The 18,047-nt window shown below is 48.4% G+C and overlaps 1 protein-coding gene across 1 annotated transcript; it reads right to left on the bottom strand.

The window, feature by feature from the left end:
* Positions 1–1,651: 1,651 nt before the first annotated feature.
* On the bottom strand, positions 1,652–15,280 carry RSPH1 (radial spoke head component 1). The gene is made up of 9 exons (XM_060009770.1): positions 15,119–15,280; positions 12,525–12,638; positions 12,317–12,422; positions 10,189–10,279; positions 9,351–9,486; positions 5,716–5,787; positions 3,543–3,699; positions 2,628–2,771; positions 1,652–1,824 (listed from the first exon to the last, which is right to left on the bottom strand). Exons 1-9 carry the CDS (start codon positions 15,170–15,172, stop codon positions 1,772–1,774), a joined length of 927 nt encoding a protein of 308 aa, XP_059865753.1. The 5' UTR covers positions 15,173–15,280; the 3' UTR covers positions 1,652–1,771.
* Between the last annotated feature and the right edge of the window lie 2,767 nt (positions 15,281–18,047).

The raw sequence follows: 18,047 nt of genomic DNA, 5'->3' as shown, positions 1-18,047 counted from the left end.
AATTTCAATATTCTTGTGTCTCAGGGAACAGGGAGGCCCAAAGAGAGGGAGAGATGGGACAACAGCCAGTCAGTGGAGCAGTCAGAACACACACAACATTGATCCATTTAGTTGGCCATCTTATATGGGTGCAGCTCATGGTGTCCCAGAACAATGGCAATAGTCATGTCAAAGGTCACTGATCACTGGAATTATCACTCAGCCATAAAAAAAGAATGAAATCATGCCATTGGTAGGAATGGATGGACCTAGAGCTTATCATACTAAGTGAAGTAAGACAGACAGAGAAAGACAAATATCATATGATATCGCTTATATGTGGAATCCAAAAAAATAAGATAAAAATGAATTTATTTACAAAACAGAAACAGACTCCTCACGGACATACAAAACAAACTTATGGTTGCCAAAGGGGAAAGGTCGGGGGAGGGATAAATTAGGAGTTTGGGCTTAGCAGATACACACTACTATACATAAAATAGGTAACCAACAAGGACCTACTGTACAGCACAGGGAACTATACTCGATATTTTGTTATATATATATATATATATATCTGAATCACTTTGCTGTACCCCTGAAACTGACACAATATTGTACATCAACTCTACTTCATTTAAAAAAAAAAAGATCACAGATCAGATCACCACAACAAATATAAAAATAATGAAAAAGTTGGAAATATTGTGAGAATTACCAAAATGTGACCCAGAGACGTGAAGTGAGCAAATGCTCTTGGAAAGATGGTGCCAATAGACTTGCTTGACACAGGGTTACCCCAACCTTCAATCTGTAAAAAAACACAGTATCTGCAAAATGCAATAAAGCAAAACACAATAAAACGAGGTGGGCCCGTACTCAAGGAACTTGGATGTGATGGAGGTGTCAGCCCCCAGCCCACTGAAGAGTGTACACACAGGCCAAAGCCATCTCTGCGGTCAGCCCTGCCCCTCAGCCTTTTGCGGGCACCTCCCGGCAGGGAGCCCCAAAGCCCACGCCGAGATGCCGAAGGCGCAGAACGGATGGGAGCGCCCCCTCCGGCGGCACCTGAGGGTTTCTTACCCAAGCCTGACATGTATTTCTTACGTTGCGTTTTATGAGCATTGCACACAGGAATTCTTATTTTCTAGGTGTTTTCCTGGCTCACTTGAGGGTAATTTGAGAGAGGGACTTCACTATCTAGTCACTCAGCTAACTTAGCCAGAATCCATTTCCATTAACCATCTTCAGCAGAGTTACAGTCCTATGATGTTTTTCTTTCTCCTAGGAGAAAACAGCACTAAAAAAAATCATGGCAAAATAACCTGGTAACTTTTTTTGTTGGCTGCATTGGGTCTTCATTGCTGCACACGGCCTTTCTCTAGTTGCGGCTAGCAGGGGCTGGTGGCTTCTCTTGTTGCGGAGCACGGGCTCTAGGCACGCGGGCTTCATTAATTGTGGCACACAGGCTCCGTAGTTGTGGTGCACAGGCTTAGTTGCTCGGCAGCATGTGGGATCTTCCTGGACAAGGGCTCAAACCCATGTCCCCTGCATTGGCAGGCAGATTCTTTACCACTGTGGAACCAGGGAAGCCCCAACCAGGTAACTTTTAAAGAACTGGAAGCAGAGGCTATTTCATAAACAAAGGATAATGAAGAAATTTATTTGCAACTGTAAAACATCTTAACAAACAACTAAGTAAGAAAGATTAGTGATAGATGAGTAATAACTACCCTGGTAACAGAAGCATCTTTAAGACTCAACCTCCTACCACTCGGGCTTTTGCTTCATCTTAATCCAGCAGCTCTGGCTGTCTGGCTTCCTCTTCTTCAAAATTAACATTTCCTGGGAAGAAAAAGGAAATGTGAGTGTGTTACCTTTTTTCTATTTAAAAATGCATGATTTGCTAGCAGATCTTTTGCAATAGGTATTATAAATATTAAACATTTCTATTTATCAGGCAAAATCATGGAACGTTAAATTTTATCTTATACAGGCTTTTATAGTTTTTCTTTTGGTACCAGTAATAAACTAAGCAAAAGGTTTATTCAGAGTAAATGCTAAGACAAAGAACATCCATGTAAGTGAGAGTAAGGTCCAGCATTATCTTTTGCCTGTGCGCACTCATCAGTGAATAAAATTGCTGGACTATAATTTATAAGTAACACTGTTGAAACTCTGATCTCTGTGGAAGCTGTACTCCACGCTTCCCACCCTCCTCCCACACCCCCGTAAGAGCATTTGTGTATTAATGCTGAAAAATTAAATGGTAAAAGGGTTTAAATTTTGAAGGTGTTTGCTGTATATTATTACACGTGCATTATTATAAAGCGTTATAAAGGTGAAAAGCACGTAGTAAAGTGAAGCCGTGGGATCAATCGACTGGGACCTGCAGCCCGAGGCATGTCGTATTGCTGAAATGCAGATTAGCAAGGACCCAGTTAGAGAGAACATGCATCGCACGGCTGTCCCTACCAGGACACCTAAGAAGGAGCGACATTCCCAGGGCAGGTCCTCTGAGATGTCCCATCCCTCAGGCCTGGCCCAAGGACGGCCTCGGTCAAAGGCAGAGAAAACCCTGCGCCCACCCCGGCGTGCCTGGTGCCTCCTTCCCTCCCGCCCTCCTGGCCCCCAGAGCGCAGGCTCACCCTGCTCTAAGCTGTCGTAGTGGAATTCCTCTCCGTCCTCCCTGCTGGCGTCTCCCTCCTCCTCTCCAGGATGCACTGAATCTAATTCCCCCTCTGACATGTCGTTGGTCAGAGGCTGGACCTCCTCCACCGGCTCTCCCCCGTCTGAGATGGAACAAAGGGAACCGGTATCAGCAGACGCCTTGCCACACCCACCCTGCTGACAGCAGTGCCCGCTTCTCCATCAGGGGACCACCCCCTAACTCAGAGTCACAGCTCCACCCAGGCCTGGCATCTGCTCCCTCATCCCCATCACAGTGATAGGCTCAGGGATGGGCATCACTGCTCTGAAGCGCTAATTCCCAAGGGCTTTTTATTTTAAGTATACAATATATATCCCAAGGGTTTTGATGAGCATTTGGAGAGAGAAGCTCTCTGTTCCCTAGGGTTCTTGAGCGGATTGGGTGGCAATCTGATAAAGTCACTGAGCTTTGGTCGCCAAAGGGAAGAGGATGCTGGCAAGCAGAGCCAGTGCACGGGAGAGAGGACATCCGGGCGCGGAGCCCTGATCCAGCCACACCTGAGGCTCTCACCCCCCCCCCCCCACCGCTCCAGTTGTATGAACCAATGAATTAGTATCAGTATTTTTCCACTTAGGCCAATTGGAACTGGTCTTCAATCACTTGCAACAGAAGGGCTCCTGCCCAGTGTAACCTACCTTCGACACTCCACAGCCCCCTGAGGACTTCTTAGGAAGCCCCCAGCGAGGGTCACAGAGAAACACTGTCCAGATCCCCTTTAGGAAGGACCTGTCATCCCAGCTGCTGTCGGAGCCTTGCCCAGGTCACACCCACCCAATCACTGACCAAGGGGAGGGACTCAGAGCCTGCTTCCCGGGGAGCCCTACTCCATCTGCCCCCCAGGGCCTCCATATACCCTCAGCTCCTGGGGCCTCGCCCTGGCTTGGTCCATCCGCAGCGGGCTGCTCCTGGAGGTGGGGCGGGGTCCACAAGGCCAATTCTGTGATTTTGGTCACTTTCCATTTTGGAACGACAGTTACCGGTGTCTCCTCCTCATCCTCTTCTCCTCTTTCCTAAGTTAAAAAATGTAACTTGACCAACATGCATGGGACATTTAAAGTGAGGGGAGACGAGACAGGTTTTGAATTGCATTGGGGCATTTTTATAACAGGATCCAGTGATCAGAGTAATTGCCAACCCTCCGTAGTATAGTCCAAGGGCTGAAAATGAATCTTGAAAGAACGAGGATGAGACACGAAGGTGAGGGCAAGGCAGTTCCTGTGCTCATTCCGCTGACGGCACAAAAGGCGTAACGCTTCCCAGTTAAGAAATGACCAGGACTAAGCACCCTTTGCAGCCGCTCAGCCACATTTCAGCTCTAAGATTCCTTAAACATAACAGAACAAACACTGAAACTGAGCAGGACCTCGTGGGGCTCCTGGACACCAAAGCCTTTGTGTGCCCCGTTTCTTGTTTTAGGGAATAGGCCCCAGCCTCCATGACCTTCCCTGAGTTCCAAAGGGCAGGTTCAAGCGGTTACTAATCAGGAAAGGGAGGGGATGCAGAGATAAGAGGGGAGGAACCAAGAAACAGTGGTGCAGCCTTGGGGCAGGGTCCTCGTTCTGCCTCAAGGGATACACAAAACAATGTCGCTGAGCCCTTCTGCAGAACTAAAACCCCCAAGAAATGGAAGATGTTCATTTGAAGATGTGCATTTGATGAAACTGGAATGTTTCATCACTACTTGACGAAACATTGTTCATTCCAGAGAGAAGGTCACAGTTTGATAACCTTGAGAAGCTCATCAAGAGACCCCCTGAGGCCAGATTAAAGGAGCGCAGGCCCTGCACACACCCTGATCCTTATCAGCAGCCCCACCCTTGAACCATTGCTATGAAATTCCTCACCAAATTCCACCAGGTTGGGACACACAGTTTTGAGGGCATTAGCCCACTGTGTCCCCCTTTGCCTGGCAAAGCAATAAAGCTGTTCTTTTCTGCTTCACCCAAAACTCTGCCTCTGAGATTTGATTCAGCACAGGTGTACAGAGGCCACGTTTCGGTATCAACATCACTGTAAGAAAAAGCCTAAAAACACACAAAGACATCCATGGAATGACAGGGAAGGGCATAAACCCTGAAGCTCTCGTCTCAAGGATTATGGAGAGAAAAATAAAATGCAGTGGAAGTAGACAAAGTTCATCAGTTCCAAACGTGGAATAATTTATAATAATGAATAATTCCAACAAAGGTTAACAGCCAACATGTGGCAATCTTACCAAGCATATTGGTCTACGTCTCAGTTTTGTAACTATCACAAAACTCCAAAGATTGAACATCAATCTATAAATATGGAAAACTTCACTGTCGCAAAGATGATAATACCTGTGACAAAGAGTGACAGACCCCTGCCTTCCGTTGAGTCACTCAGAAATGCACTGTATTCCTCCATGTCCAAATGTCTGAGTTTCTCCAGGACAGTGGTGCTCAAACTTGAACTGCACCAGAATCCCGTGGAGGGGTTGTTGAAGTCCAGATCGCTGGCCCCAGCCTGAGTTTCTGATTCAGGAAGAATGGGGTGGGGCCCAAAACTCTTCATTTCAAACAGATTCCCAGGTAGGGCCAGAGCTGCAGCAGGGACTGCGCTTTGAGAACCGCCCCCAAGGGTGTCTGCTCTCTCATTGGCTCCTGTGTGATCATGTGACCTCCCCCGCCCTTCAGGCGCTCACTCCTCCAGCTGCTGGGCGTGTTGGCAGCTGGTTGCTCATAACAGAGTTCCTCCCAGGAACTGCCCTCCATCAAAGGAGGCCACATTGTCCAGGTTTCATGCCCCTGTCCACGGGCAGCCCACAGCCGGTGACTGGTCCACATGTGGGTCACAGGTCCTGGCCTCCATTCAGGACACTTTGAAGGGTCATCCCATTTCAGAGCTCCCATGGGGTCCCGTCAGAACCCAGCTTCCCCTTCTGCCCAATCCCCTTTCCTATACTCCCTTAGGGCAATTGGTCCCGACGCAGATCTGTAGGATCAGTATCACCAAGCAGCTCGTTTGCCTATGAACGTAGGAGTGATATAGACTCTGCAACCTACCACATCTGTTAAGCGATATTCCCCGTGCTGTTCACAGCCAATATCAAACACGTACTTTCCAGGGCCAACGGGCTACGAGCAAAGAGAAACCAAGAAATACTTCACTCTTGAGCGTCAACACCCAGTAGAAAGTACAAAATGCTTTATAAATGTGACTTTCATAAAACCTACCCCGAATCATGGAACTGGGGAAAATTCAGTATGGATTAAAGATGCTTTTGTGAACTAATGGCTAATGGAATGCAAAGTATAGGCCCCCTTTTGTTTGTTTTAAAAAAAACTTTAACTACATTTTATCTCTTTATAAAAGTAATGTGTTTATGACAAAAATTTCACTTAGCTGACCTATACAGTCAAACGAGCTAAAAATAGTACTATTGATATTTTTTTTAATTTTACCTAAATATAGTTGATTTACAATATTGTGTTAGAACTACTAATATTTTGATGTAGTCTCTGTAACCTTATTTCTAATACAGAGATTTTTTTTTTAAATAAAAATCTGACCGTAACTACACGTGCTGACTCTTATTCTATCTTTACTTAGAAATAGGGCATGAATGCCCTCCCACATCACAGATATTCTTCCATAACATCAGTTGTCAAGCTGGTATGTTATTTCATCAAAGAATCATAATCTGTTTTACTCACCTACTATTGTTGACATTTGGTATGCTGATACTTTGGCAAAAAAATGCTATGGTGAACATATTCTGAGTTAAATCTTTAGGTCCACCCGTGGCATTTTCCTCGGGGTAAATTTTCAGAAGTTGAATTTCTGGATAAAAGTATGTGTTTATATATATATATATATATATATATATATATATATATATATATATATATATATATATATATATATATTTATATTTATATTTATATTTATATATATATATATATATATTTTTAAACCGGAATAAGGCTCTAATAATTTTCTTTCCCACAACAGCACTTAAGAGCCTCTCGTCCGCAAACCCTTATTTTTTCTGGGCTTAACATTTGTTATACTTTTACATTTTTTATATACATGTAAAAAACAGGACCTCATCCTTTGAAGTCACACCTTTTAAGTTATTAGTAAGGCTGAATTTTTTTTCAACATTTTTGAAATGTAAATCACGTTGATTAAGTGCTTTACAAATTAAATGTTACAAATATCCCAACCCCTTTTGTCAGATAGCTTTTACATTTTCTTTATGGTGCTCTCTAATCTATACTGGCTTATTTTTATCAAGTGAAACCTTTTGGGTTTTCCTTTCTATTTTTGTATAGAAAGTCCTCTTCCTCAATCCAAAGGTCATAAATACTTATTCTTCTATCTGTGACTTTCTTGTTTGCATTTAAATCTTTATTTCTTCTAGTAAGTATCTTCCTCTACATGCTGGAGGACAAACTTTGGTTTTATTTTTTCTCCCAAATGGTCATCAAGCTGTCCTAGCACCATTTCTTTTTTTTTTTTTTTTTTGCGGTACGCAGGCGTCTCACTGTTGTGGCCTCTCCCGTTGCGGAGCACAGGCTCCGGACGCGCAGGCTCAGCGGCCATGGCTCACGGGCCCAGCCGCTCCACGGCATGCGGGACCCTCCCGGACCGGGGCACGAACCTGGGTCCCCTGCATCGGCAGGCGGACTCTCAACCACTGCGCCACCAGGGAAGCCCTCCCAGCACCATTTCTTGACTTCTCCCCACCATGCCTTTTAACTGGAAATGACATCCTTTCAAGTGCTAAATTATTTTATATACTTCGATCTGTCTGTGGACTCTCTAACCTGCTTCACTGATCTATATTTCTCTATCCTAGTATCACACTGTTTTCATTATTGAAGATTTATAGTGTGTTTTCATAACTTGTCAGCAAGGATGTGAACAGGTAATTGTCTGAAGGAAGAAAGTCAAACCAGCAATAAAAGTGTGTAAAGGTGCTGGGCCTCACCGGGAATCAGGGAATTCCACATTAAAACTATGAGATAACATTTTTTACCCACCAGATTTGAAAAGAAAATGTTAAAGACTAATACTATCCAATGTTGATGGAAGAAGTGATGAAGAGACTCCCATAGCCTGCTGACCAGAGTATAAACTGGCTTAGCTTTTCAGGACAATTAGAGTAGCCATCATCATTTAAAGTATCAACACTTGTAGATTTCGCGATTCCAGTAACTAATCTACATAAAAACTTCTGAATACACAAAGAGATAGCTTTTTGGGGGGTATATTTTTGTGTCCTGATATAATGTGGTTCTATTTATGTAATTAAAATCCCCATGCTGGGCTTTCCTGGTGGCGCAGTGGTTGAGAGTCCGCCTGCCGATGCAGGGGACACGGGTTCGTGCCCCGATCCGGGAAGATCCCACATGCCGCGGAGCGGCTGGGCCCGTGAGTCATGGCCGCTGAGCCTGCGCGTCCGGAGCCTGTGCTCCGCAACGGAAGAGGCCACAACAGTGAGAGGCCCGCGTACCGCAAAAAAAAAAAAAAAAAAAATCCCCATGCAGTAACTCTGTATAAGCTGTACGTGTAAGTCTGTGCCTTTGCGATGCTTGAGGTGGGCAGGTGGGATCCAGAGTCTGGGCGTTTCACGGTTGGAACTACGCTCTGGCACGACTTTAAAGTCTTTTTCTAACTAGCAGAACAAAGCCCCACTCTGCTCTTACTCCTCAGATGAGTCTAGGTTCGCAGCATTCATTGGTTCCTCCCAATTAACTCGTATCAAATTCTCTTTCTTCCACCCACCTCCGTGTGCCGAAAACTATCTCATGAGATTTTGCTGGGAGTGACGTATTCCACGTACAGATTTGAGGAGAACGTGCCTACGCTTACAAAGACTAAAAGCAGAGTCTGCGATTAGGGTGTGAATTATATGGAAATGAAAACTGAGTTTTAAGGGTCTGAGGCTGCTTTATTAAATCAGTTAGATGTTCCTCTGTCAAACTCTTAACACCTTTCATTTGCTCAGCAAACTCTTTCTTCGGGGAAAGTTTCTGCTCAACCCCTGATCAAGGCTACATGGCAAATGCAGGGTGGTAGGTAGGTTTCAAATTATTCAGGGTTTCTCTGCATCCCATCAGGGCTCGGGCAACAAGGACAGGTAAGGCCACAGAGTCCTCCAAACAGAAATGACCCATCACGGGTACTGCGAACCGGAAACCTTCAGACCCAAGGCCTCCAGTTCCACCACCACCTGGAGCAGGTGGGTGGGCGTGGGGCTCCAGGGAGGACCTGGTGGGTCTTCCTCCCTGCGGCTCCGGCTGCGGGCCTCCCGGGGGAAAGAAAGTCAAAACACCCACAGGCTCAACTGCAGGAAATGCTCAGTCGTTCCAGACAAATACGTATTTCATATCCGATTTACTCATGAGACCAAGGTCAAGATGCCCCCAGTGCTATAATGATTCCCGCTGCTGGGAGAGAGCATGGATGTTACTGAGATGCAGAGAAACTGGCTGAGCTGCCCCCGCCCCCGCCCTGCCCTCTGTGGGTATCAGTGAGGCTCGGAGCTCAGCACAGCTGCCCTGTTTCCCTATCTGGAGGGGGTGGGAGGGTTTGCCTGGGTTTGTCCTATTTTCTGCTCACACATTTACACAGGCTCGGGGAGGAGGGTGTTGCTTATTTCATTGGCAAACATCGCTGCCCGCTGACTTACATTTTTGTTCAAGAACTTGCCCTGGTACTTGTGGTTCAGGTGGATGAGCTCGGCCGTGCCCTTCTGCTGGCCGTTCACCCAGGTACCCACGTACTTGCTGCCCGTCTCCGCGTAGAAGTAGGTGCCTTGCCCGTGCCTGATGAAGATGAGGACCGCGATGCACTCGGTTCCGTTGCAGTGAAAACCCTTCCAGGTTTATGAGACACACAATTTTTTTTTTTTTTTTTTTTTTTTTGCGGTACGCGGGCCTCTCACTGCTGTGGCCTCTCCCGTTGCGGAGCACAGGCTCCGGATGCGCAGGCTCAGTGGCCATGGCTCACGGGCCCAGCCGCTCCGCGGCACGTGGGATCTTCCCAGACCGGGGCACGAACCCGTGTCCCCTGCATCGGCAGGCGGACTCTCAACCACTGCACCACCAGGGAAGCCCTGAGACACACATTTGAATCAAGGGGGGCCTAGGCTGAGGTGCGCTCACAAGTGGCTTCTATATCTGGGCCCAATCGAAGCACACCTCCTGCTCGCGGTCCCAGCTGAGAGCAGGCATCCCTGCTGGACAGCGGCGGCCTCCTGCCTACCAGCTGGCTGGCGCGTGGAAAAGGCAGGGCTCCTGGGAGCTGCAACTCAGCGCCCAGAAGGTTCTCCTGTGCCCTCCGTGGCCTGGGGCCCTTGGGTGGGTTCCCGGGAACCTGCAGCAGTACCTTGCTCCCACGCTGGCCTTAAAGCCATGAACCATGGGGCAGAGCTGGCCAGTGGGCTCTCCAGTCATGATTCTGTTGCTTAGTCACCGTCATGTGCTCATGACGTGAACTGATCTGCGGGCCCAGGGGGAGCACCGAACCTTTGGTGAGCAAACCACTCCCCGGTGTAGCTGTCATTGTTGACGTAGTAGTACACGCCGTGGCCATGCCTCAGGTCGTCCGCCCACTCCCCTGGAAGGGCCACACAAAAGCAGGGGTCAGGAGGAAACAGCTCCGCCCTTCACCGCTGTCCCTGCCCACTCTGACCCCCCTCCATCCCTGCCTCTCGGCCGGACCGATGGACACCTGGAGTGGGGAGCCGGCGGAGGGAGGCTGAGCCGGGCCTCTGGGGGGACGGGCTGGCAGGTGTATGTACTGGGCCACTTTTTCCCACTTGGCCGGCGGCACAGCAAGGCTTCAAGCCAGGGTTTGCTGCCCTATGGACAGTGGCCCCAGCTCCACACCCCTGCTGCCTCATGCGCGTTCAGTGATCCAGCAACAACTTGAAGCCTCGGTGGTCTATTCTCAGCCACGTGCCGGCATTTCCATCTGTTTCCCACCTCGCACCTGCTCCGGCGCCTGGGGCCGCACCCCCCCCACACCTGTGTGGAGCATCCTCACCAAGTGGCCGCGAGCCGGTCTGCGCCCCTTTCGGCCAAAGCAGCGGCGAAGAAGTCCCACGTTAACGTGGGCTTTGGGCCGGAAGACTGTGGACTTACTGAGCTAAAATGAGTACTTAGCCTCCGACCTCAGAGAGGAAACCCCTGGGCAGTGACTGCGCCCTGCACCCATTAAGGTACAAACCCATAAGGGGACACGACAACTTACAACTGCCTCCAAAGGCGTTTTATATGTTAGCTAATAACCTTCGCAGTAAAAATTCCTTCAACCCCCTACTCTGAGCGCGTATATGTGTATCTCCACATATGCATATATCTTCTTATACATCACATATATAATATATATAAATAGATACGTTGTTCAAATTAGATGAACATCCACGCTGAACTCAAGATGACAATAATGAGATTAGGTTCATCAGAATCTGGAAAGAATTAAATCCTAAATTAGATGGTGTCAAGTTGATTTAAAAAGCAGATGGGTCCTACGTCTGGAGCCAGGCTTCTAAGATTTACGAAACAAAACCAAAGAGAATATTCCATCTCTAGTAGGAACAGCAGTGACACTGTCCACCCAGGTGTCGGACTCCAGCAGAAGCCCTGTTTGAGGATGCCTCGGTTCTGGTTTTATGTGGCCACCAGACCTGCAGCTCCAGCCCACACCCTCAGAGGGTGGAATCCGTGGTAAGAAGCGCCGCTATCGCACAAGCTGCATTGTGGCCCCCCGACGTTTACTGAACACATACGATCCGTCAGGTCTGGTTCTGAGCATCTCACGTGTGTTCACTCCTCTGATCCTCGCACTGCAGGGCAGAAGGCTGAGGCAGGGAGGGATGGGGTCCCCTGAACCAGGTCACACCTACTGTCACACCAGTTCCAGGGTTGGGCTCACAGACCTTCTTGGAAATCTGATGAAAACTAGATAACTTCCCAGAAAAGCAGCCCAGAACATAACCTTTGCACACCGTTGGCGAGGCTCACAGCCCACCCCCGCTCGTCTCTCTCCCTGGGTTAGGAACGGCCGTCACAGATCTTTGGGGTGTGACGTCACACTGTCGTCACACCAGGTGACAATGGTGGGTGGGGCGGCAGTGCGGTTCTTGGAAATAAGGGGACAAGAGTTCCTGAGCCACATAACATTGGCACGTAACGCACTGTGGCAGAGGTAAGAACGCCACGTTAACGAGGCAGAACGCCTCCCAGATCAGAAGCCTTCCGTGAAGGAACCACCATCTAAACCAACAGCGTGCTCATCAGAAGAGGGGCTGGTCAGCAATGGAAGACAGCAAGAACAGCTCCAAGGACACTCTACCACACTGAGCACCAGTTGACCTGGGTCCAACCCACCCCCCGAGGTCCGTGCTCGCCCAGCAGCCTCTCTCAGCGCATGGGCCCCCAGGAGGGAATGTGCAGGCCACAGGGACAGTCACATGTCCCCCTGTGGATCCGTTCACTAATTACAAGGCTCTCTGCTTTCTGCATTAACCCTGTGAACACAGGAACATAGATCGTATTTGTTGAATGACCGGGGAACTTGAAGCTTTCGTGTGTGTCTCAGCAACCCCAAGTCCTCCACAACATGGAAGTCTGCTTTGTGGTAATACTTTACCTTCATATCTTGATCCGTCTGGATAGATAAAAGTGCCTCGACCGTGTTTTTTATTTTTAACGTATTCTCCAATGTACCGCGCACCACTTTTAAATTTGTAGGTCCCCTGAAACACATTGATTATATAATTCATATCAGTCCTGAATTTAATCATTGCTAACAGAGTATTAAATTGGGTAAACCACCCACTCAAGCCACCGATTCTGACCTGGCCGTGCCTTTTACCATATTCATATTTCCCTTCATACGTGTCCCCATTGGGCAGTCTCGCTTTCCCATGTCCATGCCGCTCACCGGCCTCGTTCCGCTCCCCTTCGTATTCCTGGACCGAAGAAAACAAGATGATCACAGTTACCATTTATTAAGCACTAATCAGGGACCTCCCTGGTGGTCCAGTGGGTAAGACTCTGCGCTCCCAAAGCAGCGGACCCGGGTTTGAACCCTGGTTGGGGGACTAGATACTTCATGCTGCAAGGAAGATCCCACGTGCTGAAACGAAGACCCAGCGCAGCCAAAATAAATTTTTTAAAAAATGAATAAAATAAATAAATAAAAGCACTAACTATGTGTTAGGCATTTTATAAATAGTATTCCATTGCCTCCTCCCAATCCTTGGCCTTGTCTTACAGGTGAGGTAGGTACCACACCTGGGTGACATGGAGCATCTGTCCAGGGTCACACAGCTGGCACCTGTCCATGGTGGGACTTTCACTCTCTCCCTCCAATGTATTATGATAATCCTTTACACTGTAAACAAAACTGACCATTTTGAGGAAAATGCGAGGTGCGCCAAGTCGTGTTCTTTATAGGAACACATTTGAAGTAGCATTTGCGGGTGGAACGTGTCCTAAACCCACCTTCCTCCAATAATACAGAACTTAAAATGCAAATCATCCCTGGGGTGACTGTGGCCCGAAGACAGCTTTGACCTTCAAGGATGGTGGGAGAGGGGCGGGGGAGCTGAGGAATAAACTGGGCTCAGTTGTCAACTTGAGTCTCCCAACTCAATTTAGTTTATCTTATTTTTAAACTCCTCATCAAGAGACTTAAGGTTCCAACGCTCATAGCTAAGATCGATAATTAATCTATCTTAAAAGTAAATCAATAAAAAACGTAATACAAGCTTGTCGCTTCCCTATTGTCTCGATCCTTCATGAAATAAACGTTTCTCAAGCACCTAATACATGAGCGTAGAGTGCAAACAATGAATGATGAAATGGCGAGGAGCAATGAAATGAAATGGCGTAGAGCAGTGACTTGCCGTGGCACTGGATCTGGATAGACATTACACGTAAGCTCAGACACGTTCCGTCAAGGGCTTCAGAAACAAACATTTCTGCAGTTCTTGTGCTTTTCTAGCACTGTTTGGCTCAGAAATTCATGCTCAGATGATAAGGCAGAATTTTATAACCTTACAAACTTGTTTCAGGGTTAGTCTACGTCAAAGTGTACAAAAGGCTCCTGCTGCCGCCCCAAAGACCTCTCGATACACCCAGTACTGAGACGCTGGGGTGCCTGAATAGGAAGAGAACCCTTGAACATGACCCCAACTGTGAATCGAACCTGAAAATTATGGACACTAAAAAGTTACAGATCGGTAGGGCCATTTGAGGGGATGAACTAGAAAGCTTACTGGGAAGGTGATGTAGCTTGGGTTCCCCAGAAGCAGACCTTGGAGAGAGATTTTTTTTTTTAAGTGCTCCCAGGAGAAACCAGCAAACGGGGTGCGAAAACAGACGTGAAAGAGGCGGCTGCCAAGCATGGGTGATGTCGGGTGATGTCCCAGACTCAGCCTCATCGCACAGGGGGTTCTGGAGTGTAGATCCCTGCAGTCTGTCCTGCCTTTTAGCACTAGCTGCTGGCTGTCCCGGGATGCGTACATCCTAGGCACTTCCGCCGCTCCCTGCTGGCCAGGTGGCTCCAGTGCACAGAGGTGCTTGTCTTGAGCAGCAAATCAGGCAGAAGCTGGAAGATGGGTGTGCAGAGCTAGTAAAAAAGGTCTGAGCAAGCACACCTATCTCAGCAGGGGTGCTAGATTTTTCAGGTAATTCTGAAACTATTTCAACTCTGTACCCTGCACACACACAGCGGATGAGGTTCCCGACCTGCCAGCCAGGCAATAGTCACCCTCTGGCTTCGGGCAGCACAAATACGCCCACATGGAGCCCAGCTCGCATCACTGAATGTGCATCCCTTACCTCCTCTCCGCTGTCTAAACCAGGAAATATTTCCAACGACCCGGGTCATTTCCAACAAGAGTGAAGAAAGTACATGTGATTACAGGCCTGTATGGTGATACTTCCGGAAGCCTTCGCTGAGCCTGGGACCGCCTTAGCATTTCTTGAAGGCTGCCAGGAAGCAGCTTTCCTCCATCTTCCTTTAATCCTGAGGAGCCAGGCTCCATTACAGAAATAGTTTCAGAATAATATACAAAAATACATTCAAGAATAGTATGGTAGCTTGGGATGACCCAGCCATCCAAGGAAACTGCCTCGATGAAGGGTGACAGCAGGGAAGAGGACGCTTCCAAAGCCTTGGATTTGGAAATCTTTGCCTTTAACGATAGGAGGAATTGGTGGAGGGGGGAGCGAGAAGGGATTCGGCAGGCGGACGTCATAACGTTTCACCTTTCACAGCCATCTTGCAGGACGCAGCGCCCGCTGTGGCCTGCGTGGTCCTTGCTCTTGGCTCGGCCTCCCAGTGGGACTGTGGCTGGCCTCCAGGCCACCCCACTCTCCGAAACCGGCTTCCAAGGGTCCGCGCACCCCTGGGAGCTCCCCCCCCCTTACCCGGAGATCTCACCCCAAGATATTTCTCTCCCTCCTCCTCCAACTCTTCCGAGCCCAGGTCCGACATGATCCCGCCCCAGTCTGGATCCCGGCTGCCGCCTGAGCCTTTCTAGTCGGTAGGTACCAGCTGCCTGCACCGCGTCCGCCGTCGCCACGGAGACGCGGCCAGGCCCGCCTTCCTCCCAACTGGGGCGTAGAAGCCGAAAGGTGGGGGTAGGAGTCACTGTTAACCATCGCATGCTGTCATAGCAACGGGATGCATCCACCAATCGCCGCTTGGGACGGGAGAGAGGCGGGGCCTGGGGCGGGAAGGCGTAGGGAGAAGCCAATGGCAGCCTTCGGGGGCTGTCATAGCAACGAGAAGGGGAGCCTCGGCCAATCGTCGCGCAAGAGGAGGGAGGGGGCGGGGCCTGAGGCGTACTAGGTACCCACCTGCTCGCTAACCTGGACACCACGTGGCTTGCCCCGTTTAACCAGCTGCTGGGTGATGCTGCAACGAGGAGGGGTGCAGGAAGCGCGTCGGGCCAGTCCTCTTGAGGCCTTCACCCCTGCCTAGGGCTGGGCACTGCCCCTTCCCAGCCCCGGCCACTGGTTCCTCGGATCCCTCGGCAGGCCCTCTTCACCTTTCTGAGCTCTCTTCTGATCCTTCGGTGTTGGCGGTCCACAGAGATGTGTTCTTCGAGATCTTTTCTCGTGTTTGTAAACATCTCCTCCTGACTCAAGGAGTCAGCTCCGACCTACTAGCAGATGCAATCTACACTGATGCCCGTCAGGGTTTGATGCCTCTCCTCCACCCTAGGTGTGAGTCCAGCCCCCTGGGGTTCCCATATGGAGCTCGCTCCCTCACACACGCCTAGACAGTCACTCACACGCGCACACATACACCTGCACATGGACACTCACTCCCACTCGTTAATGGGCCCCTCCTCCTAGCTTCCCTCCGGTCATCTGACCCTCGGCCTGCCCAGGGCCCCTCATGATCTCCTTCCCAACTCGTCTGTCACCAGCCCTGATCCCAGCCTGTAAGTTCTAGCAGTGGTCTCTAATTCAGCCTCTCTATCTCCAGCCTTTGGTACTCTTCACCACCTCACGTTCCTCCTCTACTCTGAAGCCCAAATGCAGACCAGCCTTATCCACTGGCGTTCAGTCCCTCCATGTTCAAGCCCTAAGTCATCCTCTCAGCCTCACAGCACACCATCCCCTTCTTATACTGGTTTAGATGCTTCAGACAAAAGAAAACCACAGGCACTTGCCCAAGTACATCCTTCACTTCCCCACTTCTATGCCTCTGCCCGTGCCAGACCCTCCCTGGAAAGTCTTCCTTCCCCCAGCCCTGCCTATCAACAGTCATAGCCATTCATCAAAGACTGGATAAGAGACCACTTCCAGAAAAAGCTCCAAATTCATGATAAGGGTGCCCTCGTGGAGGAAGAGGGGAATGGGGCTTAGAGAAAGAGGAAAGCACTTCAGCTCTGTATCATCTATCTGGCTATCATCCATCCATCTACCTATATATGTTAAAGGTCTGAGTGTGACAACATGCAAAATTTAATTTTAAGTAGTGAGTTTTTATTAGTATATAATAACCATATTTCTCTGTATTTTTAACTTTCTGCTCTAAATGTTGGACACCTTCCTCCAGTTTCTATTGATCCTTCAAGTTAGCTGTGCTCACTGTGTCTCTCTTAATTCCCATCGTACCTTTAGCCATCTTCATCAAACACACAAGACAAGTTCTGTCTCATGTGACGGTCATCTGGGTATCAGGAGCCATGCCGCCCTCATCTTCGTTTCCCCCTCAGCACCTCATGTTCTGCACACAGTGGATGTTCAACCAAGCCACGGAAATCCAGTCCATGTGGGCCTTTAGATCCCCTGGTGAGATGGAAATGTTTCTCCTTTATCACTTTTACTTAAAAGAATCTCTGTTTTGTGTGTGGAAGTAAACAAACACCACCCAATGAGAACAAGCAAAGACTATTTATTCGCGGCTTGCTATAGCAAGGGACTCAGCCACCATCACTTGCATTTCGGCAGAGACTCAAAGGCAGGCAGAGGAGTGGGAAAGCTTTATAGTGGGAAAAAGGAAAGGGGTTGGTGCCCTGACTGCAGGCTGTGGGTGTGGGAAAGCTGCCGGAGGGCTCACGAGAACCGAGACAGCCCGTGTGTTTGGTTACAGTAAAAATTCAGCTTTCTCTGGTTGGTCCTAAGGGGGAAGGGGGGGGCAAAAATTAGGGTGCCTCTCAGTTATAATCAAGTCCTGGCCATTTGGAGCCCATTGTTAAAGGGGTTATTGTTTGTTAGTGGATCAGCTAGTAGAGCTAGCGACTGACTTCCTGCCAGTCTGGCCTACAGTAGGCTGGCTTCTTGCGATGGCTACTGTAGATAGTGGGTTGGTTTCCTGGGCTTTGTCGCTGCAACTTGTGGGTCAGAGTTCTATTTCTATATATGGTTTGGCCATCGTACATTTGTATATCTAATTTTAACGTGTTTTTGCAAATTATACAAATAACTGTGTTTCATCTTAAATCTAAATATTGTATGGTGCTCTTAGCTGCTTTTGAGATTTAATACCTTCAACAATAACCCCAACTTTTTGTTTATTTAAATCTAATATTTAAGTATTTTAAAAAATTGATCTAAATGGAGGGAAAACAGGTCTTAAAGTCATCATCATTTAGTGGAAATATTACTCCCCTAGAGCCAGAATGCCCAATGTCAAATTCTGGGTTCCCATGGCCTATTCGCTTTGGTGACCTCCGGCAACTCACCTGCCCTGAGCCTCAGTTTCCTATTCTGTAAACTGAGGGGAATAAACCCTTCCAAACTCGAAGAGCTGCCCTGGGGATCAAAAATGGTACCTTATTAATGTATCGTTATTTATTATGATAGCTATATAATGCCATCAATGAAGATCTAACAAAGAAATCACATATCGTTAA

This window comes from Delphinus delphis, chromosome 4, assembly GCF_949987515.2.
Source record: "Delphinus delphis chromosome 4, mDelDel1.2, whole genome shotgun sequence".
NCBI lineage: Eukaryota > Metazoa > Chordata > Mammalia > Artiodactyla > Delphinidae > Delphinus > Delphinus delphis.
Note: the sequence above shows the minus strand (reverse complement) of the source record. Positions and strands in the feature narration are given on the sequence as shown.